Below are 12281 nucleotides of genomic sequence, written 5' to 3'. Positions count from 1 at the left end.
CAAAAAGAAAAGTCATCCATTCTCCTACCATACTAGGAAAAACTGATTTTACATAACCATCTATTTTTCTACATGTCTTGTTTTTCAAACAGGTATATGGTTTTGTATACCAAATGTTGCCATGATAGACATTTGTCTTTACCCAAAGTAATTTCCTGGTCATGAATCTGGTTAATTCTTATAGTGGCCTTGCTCTAGAAAGGTGAGAATGTAGAATCTGAGGCACAGGTTCAAATCCCACCACCATTAAGTATGCGCTTTGTGATTTTGGATGAATGTCTATGCTCTAAGAATGTCACTGATTATCTTTAAACGTAAGAATACTACTACCTTCCTTAAACAGATTTATAGATAGAAAATAAAGGATGTATCATGTCTACCAAATGTCTGACACAAATAGTAATTTCTCAGTAGCACTAGGTATTATTTTTATTTGCATACACATTAGACTAAAATATATTTTACTTCAGTGACAGCTAGATAAACTTTGGTTGGACACAAGAGAACTTATATTGTTTCATAACCAAACTTTAATTTTCATGTCATTAATAAACTTCTTGGTCAATAAAAATTCCCAAAGAGGGAGTTTACAAAACTAGTTTTGAAAATCGGAGGCATGAATGAATTCTATCTACCATGTACAAAAGAGACAGTTCCAAAGAAGACAAACAGTACTAATTTTGATGTGTATGTTCAGATCTAGTCATGCAACTTATAGTTACATGTCAGGGAGTAGATATAGGAAAGATGTTCATTATTAAACAGGCTGAAATTCCTTATTTTATATAGGTTCTGCCAGTAAATTATATAGAAAAAAACACTAGTGAATCCCCTGATTCCATAGGAGGAGGAAAATGCCAGCCACTTTGCTCCTGTTATCAGAATATGTAGGGTAGGAGAACTTAGGTAAGCAATGTGGACTGGGGAATAGAAAATTAAACCAAAGTCATAAAGCTATATATTACAGGATCTTCACAGTATACTTGGATTATTTATCCTTACACAGAGAGAATGGAGTGTGCAATGGATATCTTTTAACAATAAGTTCAGATAATCAGAATCTGATTATAAGGAATACACATATACACATAAGTATATATTATACATATAAAGCATTGTATTAGTTATTGCCTAGTAGCGGTAATAAGCAAAGATGCTAAAAATAATACATAAGCTACAAAAAAGTGAAAAATAGTCTATACCGAAACTTGTAAAAAACTTAGAAGTCAATTTAAAAGAAAGCATTGGAAAGGTTTTTTTGTTTTGTTTTGTTTTTGTTTTTTTTTTTGTTTTGTTTTTTGAGACAGAGTTGCCCTCTTTTGCCCAGGCTGGAGTGCAATGGCGTGATCTCTGCTCACTGCAACCTCCGCCTCCCAGGTTCAAGTGATTCTCCTGGCTCAGCCTCCAGAGTAGCTGGGATTACAGGCATATGCCACCACGCCCAGCTAATTTTTTGTATTTTTAGTAGAGAAAGGGTTTCTCCATGTTGGTCAGGCTGGTCTTGAACTTCCGACCTCAGGTGATCCACCCGCCTTGGCCTCCCAAAGTGCTGGGATTACAGGTATGAGCCACTGTGCCTGACCAGGGAAGAGTTTTACTAGTTAAGGGAAAAACAGTTCTCTCAGTAGGTAGAAAGGGTGTGCAGCACTCAAATCACTTGTGAGATTAGCAGAGGTCAAGAGTAGAGAAAAATGAGATTCAAGTAAAGGTATTGGAGTTGGAAAAGTGATGGCAGGATTCATGACTGAAAACATACACTAAGAATTGGAATTTGGGGTTCTTCGGATAATACCACAGTCTTGACCACAGGAATTCATTTTGTTATTTTTGGGAGACAAGGTACAATTTTTTGTACAGCAGCTCAATCTTTGCTCACTGCAACCTCTGCCTCCCAGGCTAAAGCCATCCTCCCACTTCTGCCTCCTGAGTAGCTAGGACTACAGGCATGCACCCCCTTGCCCTGCTAATTTTTGAATTTTGTTGGTAGAGACATGGTTTCACCACACCCAGGCCAGTCTCAAATTCCTGGGCTCAAGGAATCCTTCTGCCTCAGCCTCCCAAAGTGCTGGGAATACAGGCAAGAACCACTGAGCCTGGCCAGCAATTTATTGTTTACTGGCGATGGAAAAGCATTCTGAAATATCTTCTTTTTTAAGATTGATGGGCTTAGAACTCTAGGTATGTCCGTGAACCTCTCAGGATCATTTGTCAAGATGCTAGAATTCAAATAGCTGTAGAACTGCAGTTTAAATATTCAGATGAGAGCATGGCTAAGCAATTTGGCAACTGAGATCTGGGGGATGTCTAGAAGCTGTGTAGCACCTCCTGACACCCACACCCTTGAGAGCCCCTTACATTTTATTTATCTTGAGACAGAGTCTCACTCTGTCACCTAGGCTGGAGTGCACTCACCTAGGCTGGAGTGCAGTGGCTCACTACAACCTCCGCCTCTCAAGTTCAAGCAATTCTCCTGCCTCAGCCTCCTGAGTAGCTGGGATTACAGGCATGCACCACCACACCTGGCTAATTTTATTATTTTTAGTAGAGATGGGGCTTTGCCATGTCGACCAGGCTGGTCTCGAACTCCTAACCTCGTGATCTGCCTGCCTCAGCCTCCCAAAGTGCTGAGATTACAGGCATGAGCCACTACGCCCAACCACATTTTAAATCCAGTGGCCACATTTTTCAAACTGTTCTATTTTATGCCTTTGGAAGTAGTTTAAAAACACAGTTCTTAAAACTTTAGAGCTTCTGAAACCTATATTCAGGCATACGTTACCATTGTAAGTTTGCAAATTTTCTTTTACAGCCCTGACCAGTGTAGAGATTCCATTACCTCATATCTCAAAGGAGAAGCTGGAAAATTTGAAGCAAATGGAAGCCATACAGAAATCACTCCAGAAGCAAAGACAAAACCTTACTTTCCAGAATCCCAAAATGATATAGGAAAACAGAATACTAAGGAAACTCTGAAACCAAAAATACATGGATCTGGTCATGTTGAAGAACCAGCATCACCACTAGCAGCATATCAGAAATCTCTAGAAGAAACCAGCAAGCTTGTAATAGAAGAGACTAAACCCTGTGTGCCTGTCAGTATGAAAAAGATGAGTAGGACTTCTCCCCCAGATGGCAAGCCAAGGCTTAACCTACATGAAGAAGAGGGGTCCAGTGGGTCTGAGCAAAAGGTATGTCATCTGGTCATCCAGTAGCCGTCATTGAAATGGAAAGTATTGATGCTTTACTTCTTTGGATTAATCTTGTAGGCCCAGGGTTTTTTGTTGTTGTTGTTTTGTTTTGTTTTTTACCATTTCTAAATTATAAATGTGTGAAATTGTAGCAGTAATGGTGGAGGTAAAGAAAGTACTGAGTAAAACACATAAGTAAAAAAGAATTCTGAGTAAAATATATGCCATTTGATCATACCTTCATTCATTGTGAAGGAAAAGGGAATAAATATCTGTTTAGCCATTTTTAGGAGGGTCAAGAACCAGAGAGACATTAAGAAACTAGTTCAAGATCCAGTATTTTATCTGGGATTTAGGTTTCCTAACTCCTACTCTGTCTTCTTCCTCATGGGAGGAAGATAATCATTCCGATCCTTTCTGATTACTTGGCATAAACAGTCTATAGCATCTGACTCATCTAAGTTCTATTCTGTATGGTCTGTTGTCTGAAAGGTGTTTTAAAAATTAAAGAGATGGAATTCCAAGCCTAAAATGAGGTGAGTTGACAGCAGTTAGAAATTTAAAGTTAGAAGTATCATTTTTACAATTTTTATATCTAAGTTGATAATTGTCTTAACATGTGTTTCTAATCACTTTAAAACCTTACTGTGATGAATTTGCTTGCTTTTCATACTTGTTTTTGTGGTACCATCTAATAGGTTTTTTTCTTTGAGGTTTGCTATTTTTAGATATTAAAAGTATTTTGAACTGAAATTATGATTCATACATGGATATAAGAAAATAAAAACCAGCTCTGTTTCCTACATTTTTTACTGCATTTTACTCTCTCAATTTTTATGTCTTTTCAACAACTCTGCAATTGACAGAGATTAAAAGTTATACATCTTTGAAATAGTAGCATTTGCAGTTTTCCCTGAGACATACCTAGTTCACTGAAAACCTTACTTTAGTGTTTTGGGAGGAAAAAACAAGTCTTTTCTAAAATAATGAGTTCAAGATTGATTTGAGGTTTAGGAAGACTTTTAGCAAACTCTCAATCGCTCAGGAGCTAATTATCAGCTTATCAGTAATATCCTTTCCTTTTCCCTTCTGCAGACTATGTTTGACTATTTTCAGGCTTGTTAGAAAGGAGAGTAAAAGGAAGTACAGTTCTAGATCATCTAGTTTTTTCCCCTGTTAGTTGCTTTGATATAAGATTTGATGGTGGTAATCAGTTGCTTAAATGATATCCTAAAATAATCTCTAGCTCATTTAGTAACTGCTGTCACCAAATTTTATATTAATGGTTTTGTTTTTGTTTTAAGCTCTTTTATGTATTTTTCAGGCCTTTAACTTCTTCCTGACAAATGTGGTTTTGAATATTGATTTCTGTCTTTGACTTGACTCTTGGTATATTTTAGTAGTCTTTTAGATAAGTTTCCCATTAAAATGATCCCACAAAATATAGAGAGAAGCAGTAACATAGTGGTATTTTTCTCGTGAATGTTCTGCAAAGGGCTGTTAAAGTTCTAAAGGCAAATTACTGTACAAATACATATAAACACTGCTGTGTGTACACATGTGCATATGTATGCACTGTTGGAAAACCATATTGGCCATTGGCATAAAGATGGTTGAAAATTAAGTTTTAAACCCTGAGTGGAAACTCAGCTGAGTTTGTCAGTAAAGGAAAATAATTTACAATTATTAGAAAACATTTTCAAGATTTCTTGTAAAGGAGTTTGTGCCTCTGCTATTGGTTTCGAGTCCTATTCTAATGCATAAAGATTTCATGACCATAAAAATCCATAATGGAATTAAAGCTTCTAGGAGACATGAACCTGACCTCACAAGAAATCCAAAGATGTTTAGGATGTATCGTTCGTGGCTATACCATAGTATAATAGCAACCAACTAGGTCATCTGATGTATGATCTCAGAAAACAGCCCCCTTTTTATCCCCCAAAAAATCAGGTCAAAAGTTCGGGTGCGGCTCTTACACGGATGACTGCCTGCTGTTACAAGGTAAAACTCTGCTATTTTCGACCTGTTTCCATGCAGTGGCCCAAGACAAAGGAGTATTGAGAAAATCCCATTTGGTTTGCTTGTTTTCCCCTTTACCAATTCTTAGATAATTCTCTAAAAGGTATCTGAGCCTGAGATTCTACTTCCATCTGCACTTTAAGGTTAGCAGAGACTCCAGGGAAAAAGTGGAAACTGAAACACTGACCCAATGGCCACTTTTTTTATATATAAGGGGGTGGTCTCACGTGATTCTTTGTGTTTGTTTTAACCTAGATATTCTTCTACTTTTGAATTCACCCAGGTGAAAACCTTTCCCCAATTTAATATTCCATTTATGGATAATTCAGACTCAGTTTTCCCCTTTGTCTCATCCAACCCATTAATCCTGGAATGCTGACTAATAATTATTTTCCTTCATCAACACGAATTCCTTTTACTTCTTTCTGCCTTCTTGAGACTTTGAAGGACTTCCTTCTACAATACTTAGATCATTCTAAGTGTCCTAAATTTACTGTCCTTTACTGAAAAATTTAAAATATTAACAGCAAACTTCACTCCTTTTAAGGATAGTAGTTATGATTTCCTTTTAAAACCATACTGTTCATTGGGGTGGTTTGTTGAGATGTAATTCCCTACAAAGTCAAGGCTGATATTACTGTTTAACATTTGAAAAGACTTGTCAAGTTTACTGTTAGTGAAAAAAATGGCCTAGTTTATTATCTATTCAACTAACATTTCATAAAGCATTTTATCTAATAGCTACACCTCCAATAGCAATTTTATTTTGTTTCCACTTAAAAAAAAATACTAGAATTCATTTTTCTAATGGTTGTTAACTAAATTCCTGTCTCAAGGACTATTAGATTTGACGTAATGAATTAACTTCAAAGACAAAACACCAGAATTATTTTCATAGTTCCACCATTAAAAGTTAGACTTATAACCACTCAGTAAATACTCCTTCCCCTGGCATCTAAGTAAAAGCTAAAGATACTTTCTCTTTCAAATTATGAACTATTTGCCCCTCGGTAGTTTTTCCTAATTCCTACCTTTATTGCCTAAAAATTAACATTTTTTGCAGTAACGATATTCTTGTTACTATTTTATAACCATATTCTTGTTCTATTTTATATCCATTCTTTAAAAAAAATTCAAGCTTTCATGCATTTATTCCTTCATTCATTTGAATAAATTCTTTCTTAGTACCAGTTATGTGTTACATAGCAATTATGCTGATATTAATCTCTTGATATAAATATATGTGCCAAAATATGCTAATGTAAATTCTTTACTTTTTTTTTTGAGATGGAATCTGGCCCTGTAGCTCAGGCTGCAGTACAGTGGTACGACCTCACCTCACTGCCACCTCTGGCTCCTGGGTTTAAGCAATTCTCCTGCCTCAGCCTCCTGAGGACCTGGGATTACAGGCACAGGCCACCATGCCCAGCTAATTTTTGTATTTTAGTAAAGACAGGATTTTATCATGTTGGCCAGTGGTCTTGAACTCCTAACCTCAAGTGACCCACCTGCTTTGGCCTCCCAAAGTGCTGGGATTACAGGTGTGAGCCACTGCACCCAGCCAGATTCTTTGCTTTTGATAAGGTTGTCAAATTTGACCAAAATTTCCTAAAAGTCCAAAATATTATGCCTCTTTTGTAGATCAAATGAAATGTGGCCCAAAATACAAGGGTGTATATGCATTCATGGCAGATGAATATAGATCTAAAACTAGTTTTAAAAGGAATATGAATGATTAATTGTAGTTTCTGATGCCAAAAAGGCTCCATAATTATTTTTTAGTAATTTATAACCAGCTTGATCTTTACCTGTACACATACGCACACACGCACACACGTACAGAGTAATTTCACTTAGAATCCTGGTCAAAAATTTTCTTCCACTTAATACTTTTAAAGACTCTCACAAATATACATCATTATTTTCCTTAGTTAGCCAAAAAAAAAAAAAAAAAAATCAAGTAAATGTAATTCTTTCTAATTTCCCTTCCCAGAATATTTTTTATTTTAAGTGTGATGGTAAAATTATACTAAAAATGCATTTATCAGGACTTGAAAGACAGTGAGAGTGATTCAAGCTCAGAGGAAGAACGGAGAGTCACTACCCGAGTTATTCGCCGGCGTTTGATTATAAAGGTATCCTGTAGCTGGATCAGTATGTGGCATTGCTGTACTTTTAGAAACTCCTTCCTTGTGGTTTTGAAATGTCAGCATGATGGATAATGCAATGACTTTGTGTAATTGTTTTGCACACTTGAAAGCTTGTAAAAACAACCACCAAAAAGCAAAAAAAGCCATGTTGCATGGTATTCTGTATAGGCCTATTTGATATGTGGCGGGTGTAATTTTATTTGAGAATTCTTGGCATTTGTATCCTGCTTTCCTTGAAGAAGTGTTATGTAAGTGAGCAAAGATTCTACCTTGGTGACACAGTAGTTCATATCAATGAAATGTTCAATTGAAACCTTAGAAACTGTAAGAATGTGTGAGGTAAGATAAAGAAGAAAGAGAATGAAAGAATTAAAAGGCTTCCTTCTCAGTCTCAAATTCCTACTGCATTAAGAACTTTTAAATGAAAACCAGTTCTTCATAAGCAATCAGTGGCTGAGAATTTGAGGTTATAACCTGGCATGGATATGTGTGACACAATGCAAGTCAAGTAAAGAAAAAATTCTGAAATAGGTACTTCTCTTTACTAACATACCAAAAAAAAATCAAGCTGTATTTTTAAGTATAGGAGTCAATTTTTTTTGAAAAAAGGAAAATATTAATCCCACCCTATTACGGCACAATTGTAAGCACTATTAATAAATATTCTTTCTTTCCTCCACAAAGATCCGTTGAAGCACCGACCTTATGCATAGTAAGACTCCACAGAATCCTTCTTGCAGTCTGCCACTTGTTTTCATTACTTCATCATTAGAGAGGTCTTTCTTAGTGTTAGAATTGAGTGCAAAGAATTAGAAAATCATTTTCAATGCACAGACTTTTGAATATGATCCAAATAACTTGAGGCTTCTTGGTTAGTGCTCTAGAGAGAAAGAGGAAGAGAATATCTATTGAAAACCATTTATCAAACTTATCATCCAATCCCAAAGTGTCAAGAGACCCAACAGAAAGCAGAAAAGTTGGCACAGGTGTCAAAAATTTCTTAACCCTGCTGCTTTTCACTTTTCGTGAAGAAACTCCACAGAATCTGCCCTAATGTAGTTTTTCTAAGACTCTGGAAGCATTAAGGAAGAAAATAAATCTTTGTCTACATGTTGAGTTATCCTGCAAATCAATTGTAAGCTCAATAGTGTTCCTTTAAAACTCATGAATCACATCTTTGAAAATTCCATATAGGCAAGCCAAATTATTAATTGCTGTCTAGCACATTTGCAAGTATTCAACCTGCTATCTATAAAATCCTCATAATCAGTCACCTCACACATGTTCTGTGGGATGGAATGGGGGAATGGTTGATTCAGTTTTTCTGAGTTTTTGCTATTCTCATAATCAGTGACTTCAAGAAATGATATTTTAAAGTGAAATGTCTAGAAAAAGCACATAGTGCTTTAAACTTGTCTTTTATGCTTACGATATCACATACTAATGTTACATCTAAATCCACCACATTTCTTTATAATAGCTGCCCGTGATAGAAGTTGACTTTTTCTTCTATCTAGGACAAAAGAAAATATAGCCATGCAAAAAATGTGGAAGGCAGGGGATAAAGAAGTTTTTCTCAGAGAAGACAAAAACAGTACCTTCAAAACCTCCCAAATCAATAAGAGCTATTTCTTTTGGTCTTCCAGAATTCTAGACATGCACCAGCAAGTTAGCTATTAAGTAATTTTCTTAGAGTGAGTTATCTATGTTTTTTTAGCTTAAAATATGATTATAACATATTAATACATTTATTAAGAACTTAGGTTTAAAAGACAAAAATCCACTATAATGTTGTAGGTTTCATAAAACAGGGGAGTCTGTATTCTCCCCAAATACTTCTTGAAGTTAATGTAATTTTAGAGAGATTGAGTGGAGTCATCAGAGAAGAGGTTTTATAACTGAGGAAGGCATTGTATAAACAATAGGATCACCTACAAACAAGCTTGAGAGATATCTTTCATATGTGATGGAAAACCAGAAACTTATAATCATTATTGGAAGCTATAGGTTTAACAAAAACACTTTATAAGTTATTTTTCTGTTCAGATATTTGGGGCAATTGCAAAGAGCCACATTTCTGTTGCTTTTCTCTTTACTCCATATGTTGCTGTCTTTCTAATGGAAAAGAGCTTGAGGCCTATAATAGTACATGGTAAATATGACACAGGAATCATCTCTGTCAAAAATATAAAATGGGAATGTAGTACCTAAATGGGTCATTGAGACTAAAATTACTGTTTCCAAGAGCTCAGAACTGAAGATTGGAGATAAACTGATTTATTCAAAATGACACAGCCAGACAGCAGCAGCTCTGGGACTAGAACCTAATCCCTAGCTCTCTAGTGAAGTGCCTTTTCCACAACACTATACAATTGGACCTCTATAGCTGGGCATTCCAGATGCACAAATTCAATCTCAGATATAAAATATTCAGAAGATAAAACAAAAAGCAATACAAGTAAGAAGCAATGTAGTATAACAACTATTTACGTGGCATTTACATTACATTAGGTATTATAAGTAATCTAGAGGTGATTTAAAGTATATGGGAGAATGTATGTAGGTTATATGCAAATGGGACTTGGGCATCTGCAGATTTTGCTATCCTCAGAGGTCCTGGAACCAATCCCTGTGGATACTGAGGAACAAATGTATTTCTCTTCCAGAACAAATAAGGATTATTTTGCTAGACTAAATCAGGTATTTGGCCATTCCGACCTTTACAGCAGCACAGAAGAGGGCAGCACTGGGCTGTCATTCCTGGAAACCATTTGATGAGGCTGGAATGTTGGGAATTTGACCTACCTCATGGATGCTGTCCAAACCTGGACTGAACCAGTGTAATTAATACTGTTTGCCATAGTAAGCCCCCTAGCACTTAGTATCCCAGTTCTAAAAACTATTCTGGGGTTGTTTCATCCCTCCCAGAGCTAACTCCAGCTGGGAAGCATCTCCCAAAGGAAACAGTACATAAGCTAAGGATTGGATTGCCAAAATCTGGGCAAATCTGTCTTCTTAGAATTCCATTTCTATAATAAATGAGGTGATGGTGATTTTTCTCTTGACTTTCAAAAAGGATCCATTCTTTTTCTATGAAGTTTTAACCTTTTTTTTTTTTTTTNTTTAATGTTTCCAAAGTCCTATAGAATGAGTCAGGTTAACAAATTATCCCATTTGTCATAGGACTTAAATAAATATGCAGATAAAATTTCAATCTCTATATAATTAGATAATATCACAAGGGCTTCAAATGCTTAGAAGCAATTTAAGTTACTAACCAGTCCTGAGTTTATCTTATTTGCTAAGCAAATCCAGTGACTGCAAAGGTAAAAAACTTTAAACCAACACACAACCAGACTATTGTGAAGTTTCATAAAATTCAAGTAACTGAATTTTTACTATAAAGTACATCTGCATTTTTATTTCAAATTCTCAGCATTTTTACTGGCTTTCTAAGTAAGAGCTTACATGCACGTTTCCCCTAAATCAGGTAGTTTAAACCTATGGTGAGCTCTATCCATTCATTCCATTTCCCAGAGGCAACCACTGTTCATAAGCTTCACTGTTTCTACACACACATACAAATACAGATAGTACATATACAAACACATCCTCAGCTAGGTTTCTCATAATATGAGAATGGGTAATACTATACATATTGCTTAGTACTTGCCTTTTGTTAAATAGATCGCAACAATCCTATTTTTGGACAATTCAAGTTTTAATGTATACATCAAAGCAAATAGGTACATTTCATATTGCCACTCTTCCACTTTTTTCAAAAATTCACAGAAATAAAAGTTATAAAATGCAGTGGTGCTAGCAGGAGTTCGAAAGGAGTTACAGTTAATTTTCATTAAGGCAGTCACCATAGCTGGAAATGTTAACACCACGTGTTCTATAATTTTCCTTTATAATGGTCGTGGGGAAAGGATGGAAGGTTTCCAGAAATAATACTGTTGACAAGACCACGGGGACAATTTTGTTTACTTAGAAGTGCAAAGTGTTTTCAAGAACTTTAAAAACTCACTGAGATTACTTTTTCCCATTGAAGAGAGGTCACAGAGCTCTCTCCTAGGTAACATTTGGTCTCTAATATATTTGACAGAATTAAAGATGGATAAATATTTTAAAAACATATTTTATAACTCCTTCCTGTCTTCCCTATCTATTTAATCAACTCCTGTCTAATCTGTTCTTCCTGTTTATTTTGGCTTATTATTTATAAGTAGGGTTTTGCTTTTTGTAAGCCTATTACTCTGTCAATATACTTGTATGTATTCACTATGCTTACACATACGCCTACTGCATGATCCTTTCAGAGACTGTCTAAACAATTTAAAAATTAGCTGACTTTTTTTCCCCACAAAAAGATTCAATTCATTCATTACCTGCCCAGTAGTATACCATTTTAGGGACTTTCCTGGGTTCTTTAATTGTCTATCGCTCAAAGAGCTGGACATTTCCAAAAGTTAGCTGAAAAATATTTGTCATTCATGTTTAAACTATAATGAAAACTTTCATCACTTTTTACTGGCTTTTTTGCTTTATGACTTTACTTTTAAAATAAAATTTTGAGTTTATTCCAAACATTTAAAACCACCAACCATAAAAAATACAAATAACATTCCCATTAAAAACTTGTTGCAAATTTTAGTGCATTTATACAAGACCTCTACATTTTTCCAGTTTTTTTCCCCTCTCTTCACTGCGCTGATTCAAACTAGTCATAAGCAAGATTGGGGATGCACTAAAAAAGAGCAAGAAACACTTTGTTTTATGTTCATTCCACCTGTATACCACAGTGAGGAAAAACAAGTTAAATGTCCCACCCATTGTCATGAACTATGCACCCACAATCTGTAAGAACACAAAATCATTTTGTAATAAGAAAAAAGAATGAGAACAAAACTTTGTTAGC

At 35.5% G+C, this 12281-nt stretch overlaps 1 protein-coding gene across 11 annotated transcripts in view; it reads left to right on the top strand.

Annotated features, from left to right (window-relative positions):
* The window catches only part of ANK3 (ankyrin 3), a 537795-nt gene that overhangs the window by 511840 nt on the left and 13674 nt on the right, over positions 1-12281 (top strand). For 8 of the 11 annotated variants that reach the window (XM_017542288.2, XM_017542287.2, XM_037743372.1 and 5 more), the window contains one exon: positions 2810-3188. In XM_017542288.2, the coding sequence (XP_017397777.1) occupies positions 2810-3188 (379 nt within the window). Of the gene's footprint in view, positions 1-2809; positions 3189-5141; positions 5193-7258; positions 7346-12281 lie in introns of all 11 variants that reach the window. The other 3 variants (XM_017542281.1, XM_017542282.1, XM_037743371.1) reach the window with 2 other exon arrangements.

This window comes from Cebus imitator, unplaced genomic scaffold, assembly GCF_001604975.1.
Source record: "Cebus imitator isolate Cc_AM_T3 unplaced genomic scaffold, Cebus_imitator-1.0 Scaffold142, whole genome shotgun sequence".
NCBI classification, from domain to species: domain Eukaryota; kingdom Metazoa; phylum Chordata; class Mammalia; order Primates; family Cebidae; genus Cebus; species Cebus imitator.
This window is presented reverse-complemented; position numbering and strand designations above follow the sequence as displayed.